At 51.5% G+C, this 20,495-nt stretch overlaps 1 protein-coding gene and 1 long non-coding RNA gene across 2 annotated transcripts; one reads left to right on the forward strand and one right to left on the reverse strand.

The window, feature by feature from the left end:
* Nucleotides 1–9,919: 9,919 nt before the first annotated feature.
* Nucleotides 9,920–11,177, reverse strand: LOC122221455 (ras-related protein Rap-2c-like). The gene has a single exon (XM_042940714.1). It carries the CDS (start codon nt 11,134–11,136, stop codon nt 10,534–10,536), a length of 603 nt encoding a protein of 200 aa, XP_042796648.1. The 5' UTR covers nt 11,137–11,177; the 3' UTR covers nt 9,920–10,533.
* Nucleotides 11,178–11,555: 378 nt separating this feature from the next.
* On the forward strand, nt 11,556–14,750 carry LOC122221456. Its single transcript, XR_006203232.1, has 3 exons — nt 11,556–11,670; nt 14,344–14,516; nt 14,627–14,750. It is a non-coding gene; the product is annotated as an uncharacterized LOC122221456 (long non-coding RNA).
* Nucleotides 14,751–20,495: the final 5,745 nt, after the last annotated feature.

Consider the following 20,495-nt stretch of genomic DNA (forward strand, 5'->3'; position numbering starts at 1 on the left):
GCTCTCTCTCAAAATAAATACATATAAATAAACATTAAAAAAGAATAAAACACTAAAACTGAAAAGTCTGTCAAATGTGCTGATGGGCTGCGTCTCCCACCTACTCCCGCTACGTTGTCTCCTCACCCACAGTCCAAACCTATGACCTCACAGGGAGGTCTCTATGACTAATTGACTGAGAAGGAAAAACCTCGATCCTGGTTTACAAATGGCGCGGAAGGGACGGCTCAAGCCCTACAGTCCCACTTAGGGGTGGCCCGAAAGGACAGAGAGGAAGGAGAAGCCCCCATTACTTCAAGCACGGAGCCTGTTCTGAAAGCCAGAAATAGTATGGCTCTATATTGACTCATGGGCAGTTATTAATGGCTTGGCTTGATCACCAGAGCCTTGAGAAAACCACACTGCAAGACCGGAAATGAGGCGGTCTGGGAAAGGCATAAGAGGATGGACCGCTCTGGGGAGGCATGAGCTGTGCAGATACTTTGCCACGCTGTGAGTACCCGTCAAAAGGCATCTACTGCAGACGAGGCTCTCAGGAATCGGTTGGACGGGACAGTCCGTTCTGTGCCCAGCAGCCAGTCTCCTTAGCCAGCCAGCCACGTGCTTGTTCAGTGAGCCCACGTACAGAGTGGCCAAGGAGGCAGGGATGGGGGCCAGGCGTGGGCTCAACATCAAAGTCCAACCCATGGACTTGGTCTCACCGAGTCTGACATGGACACCATCCCAGTTGAGAATTTAACCCCCAAGAGCAGAGACTAATGGTGAGCCCCTGATATTTCCTGGGGGGACGGCCAGTCACTTGGGTGGAGGATCGATTACATTAGATCTCTTCCATCGTGGAAGGAGCAGCAGTTTGCACGGGAACAGACATTTCTTCTGGATGTGGATCTGCTTTCACTGCCTGTAACGCCCTGGAAGCACTGCCCCCCACAGACTTACAGTATGCCTTGTGGACCTTTATTGTAGCCCACGGATCGTTTCTTTGATGTAGAGAGTAATTTTACAGCAAAAAAAAAATGTGAAGCAGTGGGCTAGGCACATGAAACCCACTGGTCTTTGATGCACTCATCCGGAAGCAGTGACCTGGTAGGTTGAATGACCTCCTGAGGACTCCTTTTAGCACAGTCCGAAAAGATGGGACTCCATCTCACAGGTTGTGACGTTATCTCAATTATAGTCATAGTACAGTTACTTATATGGAGTGCTGTTTTTCCCAAAGCCAGAATACGGGAGTTTGCGAGTCAAAGGGTAGTCAAGGAACTGGCTCCTGTAGCTATTATTCCCAGGAACTAAGTGGTTTCTTGGGGGCACCTCTTGGTACTTCCATTCCAGTTGTGAAAGGTTATCAGAAAACAATGTCAACCCAAAACTGGCAGGAAACTGCTGAGAATTCAGATCCTTTGGGTATGTTTGGATCCTACTACTAGATGAAAACCTCCAACCAGCCAAGGTCCCGGCTAAGGGGAAATAAAACAGGGAATAGGTAATGGAAGAAGAAATTTAGAAAAATCATGCCTGAAAGTCGCTAAGAGAGTAGGTCTTAAATGCTCCCATCACAACAACAGCAAAAATGGTAATTAGGTGAGGTGAAGGATATGTTAACTAACCTGATCATTTTGTAGTATACACATGTGTCAAGCCATCACATTGTATAATTTACACTTACACCAGGTTCCATGTCAGTTATATCCCAATAAAACTGGGGGGAAATATCGATTATGCCCTCAACAAAATACCAGCAAACAGAATTCAACAACACTTTAAAGGGTTTGTAAACTGTGACCAAGTGGGATTTATTCCTGGATGCAAGAGAAGTTCCTCATAAAAAGGCCATCAGTGTAATTCATCATGTTACCAGAATGAAGGGGAAAAAACCCTGCATGATCATCTCACTTGATGCAAAAAGAATTACTGGACAAAATTCAATGTCCACCCATGATAAAAACACTCAACCAACCAGAAATACAGGAAGCTAAATACAATAGAAGTGATATGGGAACAGCCCACAGGGAACATCGTACTCAGTGATGAGAGACTGAAAGCTTTTCCTCTAAGATCAGGAAGAAGGCAATGATGCATGCTTTCGCCACTTCTATTCATAACTGGAAGTTCTTGCCAGAGCAATTGGGCAAGAAAAAAAAGGCATACTAATTGGAAAGGAAGAAATAAAATTATCTTTGTTCTCAGATGACAGACATATACATGGATATATTAAGTGCAGAAAACCTTAAAGATTTCATTAAAAAAAAAAACTGTTAGAGATAATATGTTCAGAAAGCTATAGGATACAAAAATCAACACACAAAAATTGATTGCATTTCTATACACTAACAATGGCCAATTATCCAAAAGGAAACTAAGAACACAATTTGCAATAGCATCAGAAAGAATAAAATACTAGGAATAAACCTAGCAAGGAGGTAGATGACTTGTACAATGAAGACTACAAAACTTTGCTGAAAGAAGACACAGAGATAATGGAAGAAGGTCCCATGGTCACGAACTGGAAGATTGAAGGCTATACAGGTGTCTGCACCACCCAAAGCAATCTACAAAGTCAAGGCAATTTCTATCAAAATCTCAATGGCATTTTCTGCGGAAAGAGAAAAACCCATCCTAAAATATGTATGGAATCTCAAGGGATCCCAAATAGACAAACCAATGTTGAAAAAGGACAACAGATCTGGAAGACACACTTCCTGATTTGAAAACCATTACAAGGCTTTGGTAGCCAAAATAGTGTGGTAGTGGCATAAAGACAAACATAGACCATGGAATAGAATGGACCCAAACCTGTGTTTTCATAGGTCAAAACCTTTACAACTTTGGATTTGGCAATGATTTGGATGCGATGCCAAAGGCAAGGGCAACGAAAGAAAAACTGGACAACTGGACTTCATGAAAGTGTTAATATTTTGTATGCATATGAAAAGACATTATCAAAAAATGTTTTGTATAGCATTATTTGTATATCGAATGTATATATATATATATATATATATATATATATATATATATATATCAGGGCCCCTGGGGGGCTCGGTTGGTTGAACATCTGACTCTTGATTTCGGCTTGGGTGGTGATCTCCATGGAATCATGGAATCGAGCCCCATGTTGGGCTTTACACTGGGTGTAGAGCCTGCTTGGGATTCTCTCTCTCTTCCTCTACCGCTCTCACTCTTTCTTTAAAAAAAAACAAAAAGTATAAATATCAAAAGACAACCTACAGAATGGAAAATAATATTTGCAAATCATATAAGACATTAATGATTAGACATTAATGTCCAGAATATATAGAGAACTCCTAAAACTTAACAACAAAATAACCCACCTGATTTCAAAATGGGCAAAGAGTTTGAATAGACATTTCTCCAAAGAAGAGATACAAATGGCCAATGAGCACGTGGAAAGATGCTCAACATCACTCATCATTAGGGAAATACAAGTCAAAACCACAATGAGATATGATCCTACTAGAATGGTTATTATGAAAAAAGAAACAGAAAATCACAAGTGGTGTGAGGCTGTGGAAAATTGGAACACTTGTGCACTGTTGGTGTTGGTGGAAATGTGCCACTGTGGAAAACTGTATGGTAATTCTCAAAAAATTAAAGCTAGAATTAGCATATGATCCAGCAACTCCACTTCCGGGTGTATATCCAAAGAGTCTCAAAGAGATATTTGCACACCCATGTCCAGAACAGTATTATTCATGGTAGCCAGAAGGTCAAGGCAGTCCAGGTGTCCATTGAGAGGTGAATGAATAAGCTCACAGTGGTATATACACACAGGAGAATATATTCAGCCTTGAAAAGAAGGAAAATTCTGTCACGTGCCACAACATGGATGAACCTTGAGGACATTATGCTGAGTAAAATAAACCAGTCACAAAAAAGATGAACATCGTCTGATTCCACTTCTGTGAGGTCCCTAGAGGAGTCAGATTCAGAGCACCAGAAAGCAGAATGGTAGGTGCCGGGCTGGGGAGGTGATTGTTTAATGCATATAGAGTATCAGTTTTACAAATGAAAAACTTCCAGGGGAGGGTTGTACAATAATGTAAATATACCTAACACTGCCGAACTATACACTTAAAAATGGCTAAGATGGTAAATTTTGTGTTATGTGTATTTTATCACAATTCAAAACTCAACTATGGCCTCAGGACCAGTTACAATGACCGTAACAGCCGTGGATATTTTCTTCCTTGCCGGTTATGTGGCATGAGTTAGCTAGACTGAAAGCAGACCAAGGAAAATAAAGATGTGACTCACCCACTCTGCCGCTGCCATGATGGACTGTGGATGTACTGCCCAGATTCCCCTTCAACAGGGTTGTTGCCTCAGTTGCCAGGAGGGCTGTTAGTTGACAAGACTTCAGCTGTGGGCCCCTTTAGGGACCGTCTCAGCTATAGAGAGCAGTCCCTTTCTTGGGGACTTCCCATGGACAATGACTGATCTGAGGGGAGGGTGTAAAGACTTGGCTGTCTTTACTCAACTCAGAGCAGGTGAAGGGCAGGTCTAGGCCCAGAGATCCCCGGGAGGCTGGCTAAGGCCCTCGCCAGGGCTGCGCTGACGCTCAACCTCTCCTGCCTTCCTGCCATGTTCCCCTGCCTTCCATAGGTCTTGTTCCCAAAGACATGTCTTAGTGAGCATCTTGCACACTAAACTCCTCAAGTCTGCTTCTGAGACTCCATCAAGCTCTTCCTCCGTGACTGGTGGAGTGAGCCAGAGGTAGAGGTAGAGAAAGGGCAGAAGAAACCAATATTACGAAAAAGCAGAGAAGGTAATCTGAGATGCTACAGTTATTAACAATCCTGTCTAAGAGGTCGTTATGAACGATTTTTTAAAGTGTTTTTTAAAGTTCATTTCTTTCTGGAGAGAATGTGTGCAAGCAGGGGAAGGGCAGAGAGGGAGGGAGGGAGAGAGAGAATCCCAAGCAGACTCCATGCTGTCAGCACAGAGCCTGATGCGGGGCTCCATCCCACGAACAGTGAGATCATGACCTGAGCTGAAATCAAGAGTCGGATGCTCAACTGACTGAGCCACCCAGCCATCTTTGTTATTAATATTTTCTGTAGATTCATTTGAAAAGACAGGATATAGGTCCCTAAAGAAATACAAACTGGGAAACTAAATTAAGAAGAAAGTTTAAAACCTATAACCATTAAAGACACTGTATATTTTTTTCAAAATAATGCATTTTCAAGCAATATCTACCAAATGTCAAAAGAACAGATAATTCCAATCTTACACAGAACCTCCCAGAGAATATAAAAAGAAGGACTACTCCCCAACTAGATGTGTGTGTGTGTGTGCGTGCGTGTGTGTGTGTGTATGTATGTGTTAGCCTATTGCTACCAAAGCAAACAAGGGCAGTATAAAAAAAAATGTATAGGCAAGTCTCATTCATGAACAAAGATGCAAAAATACGGAATAAAATCTTAGCAAAGTCAATTCATCAAATGTATAAATATTTATATCAAATAACAGCCAATTGGAGTTTCTCTCAGGAATGCAAGGTTGGTTTAATATTATAGAATGGAGTAATATAATCTTCTATGTTTGATCATCTTAAATTTCACAGTCATGCCATCGAAATCAAGTCTAGGTGAGGACGAGGCTCCTCTAGGGCCATTCCTCAAACACAGTTTCTCTTGGTCTGTAGATCCAGGTTGGCTAGCTCACCCCTGCCACACACACCACAGCATACAGTGGTAGACTTGACGTGGGGTAACTTCTCCCGACCCTCCTGCCCAGACAGGGACCAGTGAGGAACACGAAGGAGTCGCTGGTCATAGCAACTGTGAAACCCAGCCAAGAAATTCTTTGATTAGGTCTTTTTTTTTTTTTTAAGTTTATTCATTTATCTTGAAAAAGAGAGCGTACCGAGTGTGGGAGGGGCAGAGAAAGAGAATCCCAAGAAGTCTCCATGCCGTCAGCGCAGAGCCCGATGCAGGGCTCGATCCCGAGAACCACAGGATCATGACCTGAGCTGAAAACCAAGAGTCCAATGCTTAACCGACTGCCCCCCCGCCAGGTGCCCCAGATTAGGTCTTATGTCCTAGAAATAATCCTCCACTGCTTTGAGCTCTGTCCTCTGACCTCTTTATTCTGCCCTCTGAACATCCACCCCCCCCCACCGCTTTTTTAAAGAAAGCACATGTTTGCAACCAGTTTTCTCAGCCTGCTTCCTTCCAGTAAAATTGTGCGGCCTGGGGGTGTGGGTGTCCAAAGTCTCTTTTCATTTTGAATGGCTCTGTCCTTTTTTAGTCCAAACAGGTCGTGTTTGGACTGATACACTTTTTCTCAAAAGCTTTGTGGGTCTCCTGTGATTTGGGGTTAACTCTGTAATAGAAAAGATCCGCGCACAAATCTGTTTGGGGACTGGGCTCGCTCCGTTGGCGAGAAGACGCACCCACAAAGCTCTTTGAGATGAACCTGCTCTACGCTGGGCTCCTCCTGAGATGGCTGAGGGGCACTGCTGAGGTTTCCCAGAGCCCTGTCTTTGGGAGAGAGGATTTGTGGGTACAGCTTCATCTTTCTAACAGGCCCGTCATGTGACTGAACAGTACTCTGAGTTGTCACCTTTGATCTTTCTGAGGTCTTGACAAAGGGCTTCACGTACTCACACCCTTGGCTTCATTTTTATTTAAAATATTTTTTTATTTTTTTAATGTTTATTTTTGAGAGACAGAGACAGAGTGTGAGTGGGGGAGGGGCAGAGAGAGAGGGAGACACAGAATCTGAAGCGGCCTCCGGGCTCCGAGCTGTCGGCACAGAGCCCGACGTGGGGCTCGAACCCACGAACCGTGAGATCGTGACCTGAACCGAAGTTGGACGCCTAACCGACTGAGCCACCCAGGCGCCCCGGGCTTCATTTGAGACCAGTTCTCCTGGATTTGATGTTCCCCGGGAAGTCATTTCTTAATTTTAGCATCTTTTGTCCTTTGGAGAAACTGCGAATTTTGACAACTATCAGGTCCCGGTTCCTCTTAGTTTCCCGAGTGCCTTCAGCCTGTCTCTCTGCTCAAATGAAACCATAAGGCACAGGAAGAGGCCAGGCGGCTTCTTCTGCACTCGGCCTGGAAATCTACCCATTGGCTCCCGGATTGCAGCAGGTACACTGCTCCCCACACAACTGCAGATGACAAGGTGGCCACGCTCCTGCCGTTATGTCACAAGACCCCTGTTCCTCACTCCCTGTGTGCCCTCACTGGCAGCGTCCTCAAAGCCCAGCTTTCCACTAAAGGCCTGTCCAGGATGCCTCAGTGCTTACCTAACACTCCTCAGAATCCCACCTGGCTCTGCCCACGGCCTGGTTCAGATATTTGTCCATCGGCATCTAGTCCAGGCACCAAACGGCTGTAGTAGTTATCCGTAGCTGCATGACAAATCACCTTAAAACTTACTGGCATAAAACAATACACACTCACCATCTCACAGTGTCTGTGGGTCAGGAGCCTCTGCGGCTCAGCTGGGGCTCCGCTCAGACTCCCTCACGGGCTGTGGGGAGGGCTTGGCGGGGGCTGCTCTCATCTCAGGGCTCATCTGGGAAAGGGTCCCCCCTCCCAAGCTCACTTAGGAGCTGTGGGCAGGTCTCAGGTCCTCAATAGCTGCCGGTTGGGACAGTAGTTCCTTGCCACATGGCTGTCTCCACCAGGCTAGTCCCAACACGGCAGCTTGCCTTTCCAGAACAAGGGCTCTGAAGGAGGCCGAGCAGGGCAGAGGTCAGTGGTTTGGAATTTAATCTCAGAAGTGACATTCCCATCACTGTTGTCCTGTTGTATTCCCTAGAAGAGAGTCACTAGGTCCTGCCCCCCCTCAAGGGGAGGCAGTCACACAGGGCATGCATACCAGGAGGTGGGGTCATTGGAGGCATCTCAGAGGCTGCCCACCCCAGAGACAGAGTAAAACCTCCAAGAACCAAGAAGAAATGGACAGATTACACAATTTTAAAAGCTGATGAAAAGAACAGGCATTTCACTGGAGAAGAAATCGAATGTCATTTGAAACCCTCCCAGAGAATTCTCAGCATCACCAGCGATCTGAACGATACAGACGAACCCACAACACACGGGCCAGAAGGGAGGCTGCAGGTGCTCTGAGCTGCAGGGCATTTACGGGCATCGGATGCCGGAGGGCATGGGAATGTCACAGCCACTTGGGAAACCAGTTTCACGTGCCCCAGTTATGCTGAGCACGCACGCACGTGGCCCCCAGCCCAGGGCCCAGCTGTGAATGACCTGAGATGGTAACACCATTTGCAGGCTGGTGAGTTAGGCTGCCCGTTTCAGGTACCCCCCCCCCCGCCCCGCCCCCACCAGGCAGTGTCTCCATGGACCACGGCACCCGGACCTGACAAGCAGTCATATCTGCTGCTTCAAGTTCACTCTAGTTAGGCTGCACTTGACTCCAGAGGGACTCCAGGCAACTGTGTGTGACATATGGAAGTTAGACATGTGAAATGTAGGAAGAGAAAGAAAATCGGGTGTGTAGGTCTTGAATTTTACATGTATTTGCGTGCGCGCTTGCGTGCGCAGAGAACGGCTTCAAACATATTCCTGAGGTCCTAGGAGCCGATCGTGTGGGCCTGAGTATTTGTTATGTTCACCGGTCAGCAAGGAACACCCTGGGCTCTGAGCCAAAATGTAGATCTGAGTGGAAGGGTCTGAGGAGGTCCTAGGAATCTAAACGAAGAAATGGCTATTTGTGAATTTTTTCCTGGATTGAACGTATCTTCCAGAGGCACAGGGATCCAGGGACACAAGACCTCCCAGGAGGCCTCAGTGCAAGCAGGTGGTGAGTCAGAAAGACAGGGCTGGTGGGAAGCAGGGGCAGGCAGGCCCAGAGGGTCACTCAGCTTGCAGTCCTCGGGGGCCCTGCTTTCATGGCTGGGGACAGGACACTGTTCACGCCCTGCGTGCTTTCTCTGCACAGCCCAACATCCACTCCAGTAACAGTCTTGGGTTTTTGCCTCTGTTCGGGCAGAGGAAGGGGCAGCTTTGGACGAAGACACCTGAGACTAGGAAGGTATTCCCCCACCCTTCACCACTCTGCAGGACCCCCTCCCCTCCTCCCTGTGTTTGCAATGTCCTGGAGGGGGATGTGGGTAACTCAGCCAGGAGGAATGACCCCAGAACACAGAGGGTCAGAGGAGAGAGTGAATAGGCTGGACTTCAAGGCTTCACAAGTAAGTGTCCAACACCTCCCTCCCCCGCCCTCCGCCAGGGCCCAGGGACAGAGGAAGAGATAAAAGACAGGTGTCACCCAGCCTAGCCCGTTCCCCTGGTGAACTGGCTGTCAGGCACTGACAGGCTCTAACACACTTACACTTTTTCTGTTAAAATAAAACCCATCCTTCTGTTCACCCAACACATATAATATAAATAAAGCTCCCAGAGCCTGCATAACCATCACTGTATAGATAACTTCCCTGTAACAAAATGAACTTTTTCAGATCCCTGGCATAGTTTTGAGCATTCTTGTTTATTTAATTTTGTTTTTCTTGTTACTTTCTTTTAGAAGGACGTTTAAGCGGTAAGGCTAGGTTCCTAAATTTGAAAAATGTGTTATCATGAAAATAAAGCGCACGCAACTCATACCACAGGCAAATTCTTCAAATTACAAAACCATAATGTTTTTAAACGGGTGCAAGAAAACTTTTCTTGCCTCGTTATGTGAAAACTATACAAGAAGACTCAAACACGGTTTGCTTCTCCTGGAGTCCCCATGTCACTGTAAACCATGCAGAGACAAAAATACACCTACGCTGGCAACAAGAAACACATACCAGATGCGGCCATTTTCCCTCTGGTTCCTAACGTGCTTCCTGGGAAACAGCTTAGGAGCAGAGACCGTGCGTGCAAACTGTAGAAACTGTAGCTTTAAGTATTAGAGAGACAGATATTTAAAACTATCACCTTTCAAAATCACTTTATTTTCACTCAGTGTACAGATTCAAAATCGACTAGATGTCAATTACAGAGCTGAAGGCAGGCTGAGCTGTGTGTGAGCAGTTACGTGTTCCCCTCCCAGGGTATACAATATCCCTTTCAAACCAACGCTGTGTATGTCATAACTATATTTAGAAATACACAGAGAGGAAAATATTACTGCTGTAATGCAAGGCTGCGGATGAGAGGGAAACACATGAAAACCTCACAGAATCCAAGGCTTAAAGTCTTTAGTTCATGTTCCTCAATCAATTTCAAAGGTCTGGTGCATTCGAAGGCATTAATGATCAAAAGGGGGAAAAAAAGAGAATCCTGTAACAAATCCCATGTGAAGAAAAGGCTGGGACTCTCCATCCAGGAAAACAATACGGATTTTGGGTGTCCTAGAGCCCTGTAAGAGGTAAACAAAGTGGCCAAGTTTTCAGGCCAACAGTCCAAAGCGCTGGTTTGAGTTCCCACACAGAAGCCATCATCACTTGTCTTGGGCCGGAAAACTTTCTTTAAAAAGGCAGGGAAGGAGGACTGAGCTTCAGAAATCAGGAACGCGCCGAACACACTAAAAAGTCACCTTTGCGCGTCAGCCAATGAATCTTTCCGAGGGCCACGTGTCCTGGGCATTGGTGGGGAGCGCCGGGGCCCGCTCCTCGGGCGGGGCCAGGGCCTCCACCTCGCGCACCACCTGCGTGAACACCTGGTCCACCATCAGTTTGCTCTTGGCCGTGACCTCCAGGAACGGGCACCGCCACTCGCGGGCCAGCGCGCGGCCCCGCGCCGTCAGCACCTGGCGCTCGGCGTCCAGGTCGGCCTTGGTGCCCACGAGCACGAGCGGCACGGCCTTGGGCCCCCGCAGCCGGCCCATGCGCTCCCGCAGCGGCCGCACCGCCTCGAACGAGGCCTCGCTGCACACGCTGTAGAGCACCACGAAGCCGTCGCTGTTCTTGATGTACAGGTCCTTGAGGGTGACCAGGTGCTCGGCGCCCACGGTGTCCACGATCTCCAGCAGGGCGGGCGCCGCGTTCACCTCGATCACCTTGCTGAAGAGCTCCTCCACCGACGGCTCGCACTGCTCCGGGAAGCTGCCGCAGGCGAACTGCGTGGCCAGCGCCGTCTTGCCCACGGCCACGCTCCCGAGCAGCACCACCCGGTAGCCCTTGGCGGGTCGCGGCCCCGGGCCTGCCATGGCCGAGACGCGGCTGGCGGGGCGCACGGCCGGAGGACGGCGAGGAATGGCGCGCGGAGGCGGGGGCGGGGAGAGGGGGCAGGGAAGGAGGGGAGAGGAGGGGAGGAGGGGAGGAGGGGCGGGGCGGGGCGGGGCGGGGGCCGGGCCGGGACGCGGAGGCGAGGAAGGGGCCCGGAGGGCGGGCGCGCGGAGGCCGGCTGCCGCCGGGCGGAGAAGAACTCCCCCAGCCCAGACGGGGGTCCCGGGAGGCCGGGCCCCGCGCGCCTCTCGCCCCGCTCCCTACCCCGCTGTCTGGCCCGCCTCCGGCCCGGGGCGATCCGGCGCCGCCCTACCCACCAGCTCCACGTCCCAGACCTCTCCTTCCCCTCCCCCCGCCCCCCCTCCGACCTCGCTCACGGCGGGTCCCCAGGCTGCCGGGCCCTGCTCGGCCTCCCTCCCGTACCCCACCTGACGACGAGCTGGGGCCTCTCCGACAGTCCCTGCCCTCTGCTCCCCCTTTCCCAGAAGAGCCCCTTCTGTCCGCGGGACTAGAAGGTAACCTGATCCCTTCCATGTCTACCCGGGAAATGCAGGATTTCTCCACCATTTCAGAGCCAGCCCCGTGGCCGGAAGCCAGGCTGGCCTCGTTCTAGGTCAGGCCTGGCTGGGCTGCGCAGCTGGGGCCCCTCCCCAGACCAGGAGGACCCCAGGGAAGGGGAAACTTGCGAAGGAGCTTCAGACTGGAGGTCCCAAGTGACTCCTGCAGCCCTCCTCCCTCCCCCGCCGACTTCTGTGCCCGGAGTACCGAGTACCTCGTGCCCCTGCCTTTACTCTGGTCCCCTCCAGACCCCTTTGTCTTTGACCAACGCCCAAATGAACTTTGTAAAACGTAACTCACATTTTACTCCCTCACTCAAACCTTCCCTGGCTTTCCATCATGCCCTCCTGACCTAAGAGTGACCACATAACTCACCAGTCAAACTGGCCACTTTTGAAAATGAAAGTGTGCACGCATCCACCCGGCCTCAAGTATCTACCGGTGGGGCCCTTGGCAACAGGGCTTTGGGGTCATCCTAGTTCTAGAGGGTCCTCCAGGTCGGACCCCCCTGCTGCCAGTCTCTCTCGGGCTTCTGCTCTACACCTGCACAGCGTTCTTGCCATTCCTTGATTCAGAGGGGACCCTGGGGGCTGGGCAGAAAGTCCTGGGGTCGTCCACCTGAGTAAACTCCACTCACCTTGTACTCAGGCACAAACAGATGCCTTAGGACTTGAGGGAGACCCAGAGGCCTGGGCTGAAAGCGGAGATAGCTACGTTTTCCCTGTGTCGGGGTGCCACTGACCTCGGTCATTTTGGTGTAGCCGTGTCGGGGGGGAGGGGACAGGGCCCCAGTTCTGACTGAGCTTGAATTTGCTCCCGGCAGCATAGGCTCAGAGATGACGTTTAAGTGACAACGGGATACATCTTTCACACTGGTGTTTGTGGTCACAGAACATGCTTTTCTATTAACGGTGCACAGAGCACCCTTGACCTGTGATACTAATTATATATGGAACACAACAGACAACTCGCTTTCTAAATAGAGAAGGCTTATGAGACATTCTCTGACTGCAAAGTAACAAAAGTAAAAATGCATCTTTAAAAAGGATAACTGCAAATATTCACTGGAGGGAGGCAAGCTCAAGGCAGGCTTCAACAACTTCCCACAGATAGCTTTTGAGGGAACGTAGGCAACTTGCTGCTGAAAAGTCACAAAACACACAGGGAAAAAAACACCGTGAATGAGAGCCGTTGGAAACACAGACAAGAAAACCACGTCTGGAAAGCTGCAGACATTGGTGTTATCAGACAGATGAGATAATTATGTTTCATGTGTTTAAAGAAATAAAAAAAAGAAGCTTAAAATTTTGAGCAAGGAACAAGAGACTATGAAGTATGGTCAAGTAGGGGGTGCCTGGGTGGCTCAGTAGGTTAACTGTCTGATTTCGGCTCAGGTCATGATCTCACGGTTTGTGGGTTCGAGCCCCACGTCCGGCTCTGTGCTGACAGCTCGGAGCCTGGAGCCTGCTTGGGATTCTGTGTCTCCCGTGCCCTCTGCCCCTCCCCTGCTCGTGCTCTGTCTCTCTCAGAAATAAGTAAACATTTAAAAAAAATTAAAGTATGGTCAAGTAATTTGAAAGAGACTCTCCAATAAGACAATATGATAGAAATGGACAGTATGATAATTTGCTATTTTGATTAACATAAAACACCCTTGTTGGTTGAACTGGGGATTAAATACATGACTGAAGAGAGAAGTAACGACATCATGAGTTGCGGGGAATCCTGGACCTGGTTTTCATCCTAAAATGCCCTGTGCCTGCAGGCGATGAGGGGCCCTGATATTGCCAGGGGCGGCTGATTTTCGGAGAGTATCTCGAATCGATAGTGGGCTAATTTGAGCCTGTCCTTAGTATTCGTTCAGGCTTTTAAAGCCATTAAGGAAAGCACGCTAACCCCACCCCTGCCGCACAGAACCACACTCCACGTCCCCTGCACCACACCTTAATCCACCCCCCTGAGTCACTGTCCCTGTGCCACAGGCCAAGGCTCATCACCAGCTAGCTCACCACCAGCAATACCGTCCTTCCAATGGGGTCTGAGGGTGTGATCTACCTTAGAATCTTACTCAGAAGGTCTGCTTCTTAGGGTCACTTCTCTTTTTAAAAAAAAAAATTTTTTTTAATGTTTTACTTATTTTTAAGACAGAGACAGAGCATGAGTGGGGAGGGACACAGAGAGAGAATCCCAAGCAGGCTCCAGGCTCTGAGCTGTCAGCACAGAGCCCGACGCGGGGCTCGAACTCACGAACCGCGAGATCGTGACCTGAGCCGGAGTCGGACGCTTCACCGACTGAGCCACCCAGGCGCCCCAGTCACTTCTCTTAATTCGGGTTCTCTCCAAAAGCAGAAGCTATGACATGGGACGTGGTCTTGTGGGCAAATGGTTTATTTTTGGAGGTGACCTCGGAGATGAGGAATGGGGACCCTGGAAGGGGAAAACGGGGGAGCGGGGAGATCTGATGCCAGAGAGCGTCCTTGACTTGCCACTGCTGTACGAGTACCCTAGGGAGCGGTGTGCGTCCTACCCCGGCATCGTCCCCTGGTGCGCGGTAGCGAGGGGCACGTGCGCCCGCTGGTGCCCTTTCCTCGTCGTTCCAGGGCTGCCCGCAAAGTCCCTCCCTTTTCCAGGTTGCACATGTGCCAGCATGCTGGGCTCCAGCAGCCCCGCGAGCAGCGGCAACGACAGCCCCAGGAGACGGCAGGGGGCGTGGTGGGCAGTGGAGGCCGGGGGCAGCGGGCTCCGTAGCCACGACGACGGCAAAAACGGTGGACTCCCAGCCTACGAGACCAGGGCGTAAAAGGTTGCTGACTCCATTCTAACAGTTTGCAAATGCCTCATTCGGGGGGGCCGGGGGGACATACTATCTGCAAACAGTGGTACACAGTTCGCTTCCTTTTCTTGTTGCTCTAGCCAGACTCCAAAATATCGATGTTGAACCACAGAGCTGCAACTGACAGAAATGCCTTTACGACATACCATTAAAGGATGTATCCTTGGGGCGCCTGGGTGGCTCAGTCGGTTGAGCGTCCGACTCCGGCTCAGGTCATGAGCTCACGGCTGGTGAGTTCTAGCCCCGCGTCGGGCTCTGTGCTGACGGCTCGGAGCCTGGAGCCTGCTTCGGATTCTGGGTCTCCCCCTCTCTCTGCCCCTCCCCTGCTCGTGCTCCGTCTCTCTCTCTCTGTCAAAAATAAATAAACATTAAAAAAAATATATGATGTATCCTTTTGTCCTGTAATGGGTATCCTTCATCATAAAAGGAAAGTTTAGTCTATTTATACCTTAGAACTTGTATTGAGATTTGCATTGTTGTTGTTCCCTGATAAATGTATAGCTTTTTCTCCTTTAATTCTGTTAATTTTATGACTCAGAGTTGACGGATTTCCCATCGCCGAATCGTTCTGCTTCTCGCTTCATTGCTCACCCCTCTTCTCCCTGCTTCCTCCAGACACAACGACCATCCTCTCCCTACTCCTTCAGCGTGCCAGTCTGCGTTTCATCCCAGAATCTTATGTTTGCTGTTCCTTCCCCCCGGAATGCTGTTCCCTCAGATGTCCGCATGGCCCACTCCCTCATTTTACTTAGGTGTTTTGCTCAAATGTCACTTACTTCTGGGAATACACAGAACGCACGTTGGTACCAATCATATTCATTGGTACCAGCCCTCTGTACCTCGGAGTGGGACCTCATTTGGAAACAGGGCCGTTGCAGGTGTAATCGGCCGAGGTCCCGCTGGACCACGGACAGCCCCTAATCCCCTATAACCAGCGTCCTTCTGAAAGGGGCAACTTGGACACAGACGTGCACACAGGGAGATGCCACCTGAAGATGAGGTCAGAGGCTGGGCTGGTGTTCTAGAAGCCAAAGAGGCTTGTAAATCATCGGAAGCTAAGGAAGAGGGGCCTGGAACAGATTCTCCACCCGCAGCCCACGGAAGGAACCACCCTGCCGACAGCTTGATCTGGGACTTCTGGCCTGGAGACTGGTGACACAGCAGGTTCCTGTCCAAAAGCCCCCAGGCCGTGGGGAACTACCGCAGTGCCACCTACCGCAGATCGTCACTTACTATCCTGCCGCCCCGGTCCACTCGGGCTGATAGAACGGATTACCGCAGATTGGGGGACGTAGCGAACAACATTTATGACTCCATTCTGAGGCTGGGAAGGCCAAGGCCAAGGCACTGGCGGATTCAGTGAGATTCCGTTTTCTGGTTCGCAGACAACTGTTATTTCACCGTGTCCTCACGGTGGGGGGCAAGGGAGCTTTCTGGGGTCTCCGTCACCTTATCACTCCCCGAAGGGCCCACCTAATGCCAGACTTTGGGGGTTAGTTTTCCACCTACGAATGGAGGGGCCCCCATTACGCTCTTTGAATCCCTTTGCTTGTTGTGTCCCTCCCACGACCTACCCCCCCGACACCGCTCACTGCTGGCCCCCTGGCACAGATATCGGTGCCTCCCATGTGGTTGGCACAATCCACGACTACGGTTCTGCCGTGACACAGGCTTTGGAAATGAGTTTTTCCAGCACAACTGAAGAATGCGGGAGCCAGGCCCGCATAGCGTGAATTTTGCATTTCGTGTGATTTTCTTTGCGAGGTAAACATGGAAAACGGCACCGGCTGGACCGAGGTATGTGGGAATACACAGAACACACAGACGCTCCCCTCACGCATCCCCCAGATGCCTCGTGACTGCCGTGCCGTGAGCGCACCGCCCCCGCCGGGTGTTCCAGCTGTCCTGTCTCCCGGGCCGCAAGCTGCACCCTCCCCGTGTCCACTGCTCTTTGGGCCTTTGAGACAAAGGGCCATATTTCTTATTGTATTAATGTATTTAAAATAACAACTTAACGTATTCCACTGTGCTATCCTTTTTATTAGGTTCCTATCTGTTTTTTTTAACAATGTTTTCTTTTTTAACGTTTATTTATTTTTGAGACAGAGAGAGACAGAGCATGAACGGGGGAGGGTCAGAGAGGGGAGACACAGAATCCGAAACAGACTCCAGGCACTGAGCAGTCAGCACAGAGCCCGACGCGGGGCTCGAACTCACGGACCGCGAGATCGTGACCTGAGCCGAAGTCGGACGCTTAACCGACTGAGCCACCCAGGCACCCCGGTTCCTATCTGTTTTCAATGTGTTGCTGATGAAATATTTTGAGTGTCCTGACCCGACTCTACTTTCCCCTGGAGTGCCGTGATTTTTACTGTGCGAGTTTGCACGGCACCCGGAATTTCATGAAACCATATGATGCATCCCAGCAAAACGGACCCCATTTGTTGAATAACCGAATGAATTCTTGCCTTTCTGAATGAGACCCTAATTATCCTGCTATATGGCTTTTTCACTACACAATTGCTCCTTGAGGCTGTCTGTGTCCAAAAGGCTGGGGAGCATGGCGGAGGATAATACAGGGCTTAACGTAGGGATGTGAAGGAGCCCAGTCAATGACACTTTCATTATTCCTGCCCAAGACCCAGACGCTTGAGAGATAAGTCCAAGGGACTCAAGAAAACATAAATCAAATTATTACCTTATCACAGATGAGGTCTGAGTCGGAGCGGATGGCTTCGGAGGGCTGCACTACAGACCGTCCTAATCCTAGAGCCCACGTTTGGACTCACCTGCCCAGTGGTAGGCAAACCAGTCAGTCCACCATCTGTCTCCAGCGGGAGCCACGGCCCCGACGTTTATGGGAGGGGCCTGCAGGAGCAAACTTCACGCCATGTGCCCGGTGCGCCCCGTCCCCCGGTCTCCTGGCCTGTCTCATGATCTCAGCCTATCGTGCTAAGGAGTCTTAAACCCTCTGAGCCTTAGGCCCCGAGCCCACAGAGACTCTCTGACCTCCAGGTCTCTTCCCAGTTGGGAGGAACTGGGATCTTAGTACCTGCAGGCAGAGAGGAGAAACAGCATTCCTGGGGACAAAGCAGCGGCCACGCCATCTGCAGAGAACAGCTGTGCAAACCTCCCCGGGTGGGGGACACACACGGAGCCCCCTGAGAGCTGCTGGAAACATCGCAAACGCGCGTGGACGGCCTCCGCCAGCGAGCGCGAGAGCGTGGGTGCACACGCATACACTCGGCCCGAAGCCCAGCGGCTCCTCCCTTTCTGCCCATAGAGTAGGGGAGATAACTGGGAAAAACCTTCGAGACTAGAAATTGTGAATGAACTGTTACAAAACGCTTTCTTGCATAGCTGCGATGTTGGAAAAAAGGAAATGGCCCAAACAGAGAAGCCGCTGAAAACCAAAGTGGTAGCGGTAAGCAGCCGCCCCGGGGAATTCACAACCTCCGTCATCAAGGGTTTGGGGCGTCATGGAGACAGATGGCAAGATTTTGAGGCTATATAAGCTTCCCAGTTAGGAGCAGGACCCCCACACGAGCTGCACATCCTAGAAGGCCCATATCCTCAGTGAACGAGTGATTTTGAACGTTTTCCAACCATCCGCAAAAGCAGAGGAGAAAAACTGTCCTGTCTGGTATTCTTTTTTTTCTTAATTTTTTAATGTTTTTCTTTATTTTTGAGAGAAAGGGAGACAGAGAGCTGGTAGAGGCAGGGCAGAGAGAGCGGGAGACACAGAACCCAAAGCAGGCTCCAGCCTCTGAGCTGGCAGCACAGAGCCCCACGCGGGGCTCCGACTCGTGAAGTGAAAGATCATGACCTGAGCTGAAATCAGACGCTCAACAGACTGAGCCACCCAGGCGCCTCTTCCTGTCCAGTATTCTTTCGAGGACAAAAGTAAAAGATTTTCCCTAAGATTTGTAACAAGGGTCTGGTCCTCACAGAGGTTTGGGTTTAAACTGAACATCCCTTAGAAGTCCTGGAAACAGCAAGCTGAACAATGAACATCAAGTGAGGGCAGGTGGGTAGGTCCTTAAGGACGCCAGCAGCAGTCAGTGCCGGCTTCTCTGGAGGGATGCTCCTTTATGGGGCTTCCCGTCATCCTCTCAGATTACCCTCATGGTCCAAAGAGGTGCTGAACAGACTAGGGCCAGGCCACCACAAGCAGAGCCACAGGCATTCTATTTCCAGGCAGTCAGATTAGTAGATAAAAGACATGAGAGGGGCACCTGGGTGGCTCAGTCGGTTGAGCGGCCAACTTCGGCTCAGGTCATGATCTTGCAGTTCACGAGTTCGAGCCCCATATCGGGCTCTGTGCTGACAGCTTGGAGCCTGCTTGGGATTCTGTGTCTCCCTCTCTCTCTGCCCCTAACCCACATCCTGTCTCTCGCATCCTGTCTCTGCCTCTCTCAAAAATAAATGAACGTTAGAAAATTTTTTTAATAAAATAAAAAGACATAGAGAAATGACATTACACACAAAAGATGAAGAATGTGGAAAGCAAACATGATACTAAATACAAATACTGGCTTTTGCAGAATTCCGGAGTCACCAGGGTCAGGGCGACAAACTGGTGTCGATTTCAGTCTGTATTTAGATTTCGTCTGTCCTGCTGGCCCACAGCTGCTGGCCACGCAGGGGGTGAGGCCGCTGGAGAAGGTCCCCCCCATGACAAGCTGCCCCACGGACATCAGGCACAGGTCCACACCTGGACACTCCCCACACGTGTCCCCCATGGCCATCTCCCTGACTTCTGCCTCTATGACAAGAGGCCCAGAGAAGGGCTGTCCCTCCAGGGAGCCCCCTGGCACCAGGGGTGTTTCCTGTGGCATTTCTTCCTGATGCTGGGCTCTCCGTCCAGGGTCATTGCCTGGGAGTGAGGCATTGGTGACAAGGTCAGGTGGAGAAGCGGTCACCCTTGCTTCCTACTGGGAGCATCTCAAGGGGTCAAACACCCAGTGTCTGACCAAGTGTGCGCTTCCGGAAGGAACGACGAGTGGGGGAGAAGCAAAGAGGCGGCCGGATGGCCCCGGGGCTCGTCTCCCATAACCCGCTATGCGAAACGTCTCGTTCGGTTCGTGGCCGCGGTGGCCCCTCCGCCAGCTGCTCACCGAGGGGCAGGGGGCCTTCGCCGTGGAGCCCGTGGGCCCTGCTTCGAAAGGGGGGGAGCCTGCGAGGAGCGCCCCCTCGGGGCCAGGCCGCCCACGGGGCACTCGGCCCTCCGGTCGCTCCCGGACGTGCAGGCCGGGGTGGGGAGGGGACCAGAGTCGCGGCCCCCTCCCCGCCCCCGGACACCGTGCTCCCCAGGCCGACCCTGCGCCTCCCGGCTCCTCCTGCTCCGCCACGCTTCCCGCGCCCCAGCCGCGCAGGGCTGAGGGCCCCGGGACGGATCGGCCTCGCCAGGCCCGGGGACCCAGGGCGGGGCGCAGCCGGGGCGGAGGCGGCCCCGGGTCTCCGGATCAGCGCCCCCGTCGTCCGGCCCGGTGGCGCGTGTCCCCGCCCGGCCCCGGAAGGGTGGCGCCGCCACGTCCCCCGCGGGTCCCGCCCCCGTCCCGGCGTGGCGGCCGGAGGTGGCGCGGCCGGCGGGTCGCTGAGCGCGCCCCTGCGCCCCCGAGGCCCCGGGTCCCCATGTCCCGGGTCCCCCGTGTTCCCGCGTCCCCGCGTCCCCGCATCCCCTCTGGGGCGTCCCGGGACCGGCCTCGATGGCCTCGGGGCAGAGCACCGCCAGCCCAGAGGCTTCCTGATCCGGGACCGCGAGCAGGGCGCCGGCCCAGGTCCCCCCTGCGCTGTCGCAGCTGCCCAAGCTCGCCAGGACGGCTGCGCGCAGGACCTTCTCCAGAACCGGCTCCTTACCTGTGTCCTGGCTTGTGTCGGTCACGCACGCTCAGCGTCCCCACTGCTCCCAAGGCCTTCGCGGAAAGATTTCACGCAGAACACGTGGGG

The sequence above is a fragment of the Panthera leo genome, chromosome B3 (genome assembly GCF_018350215.1).
Source record: "Panthera leo isolate Ple1 chromosome B3, P.leo_Ple1_pat1.1, whole genome shotgun sequence".
NCBI classification, from domain to species: domain Eukaryota; kingdom Metazoa; phylum Chordata; class Mammalia; order Carnivora; family Felidae; genus Panthera; species Panthera leo.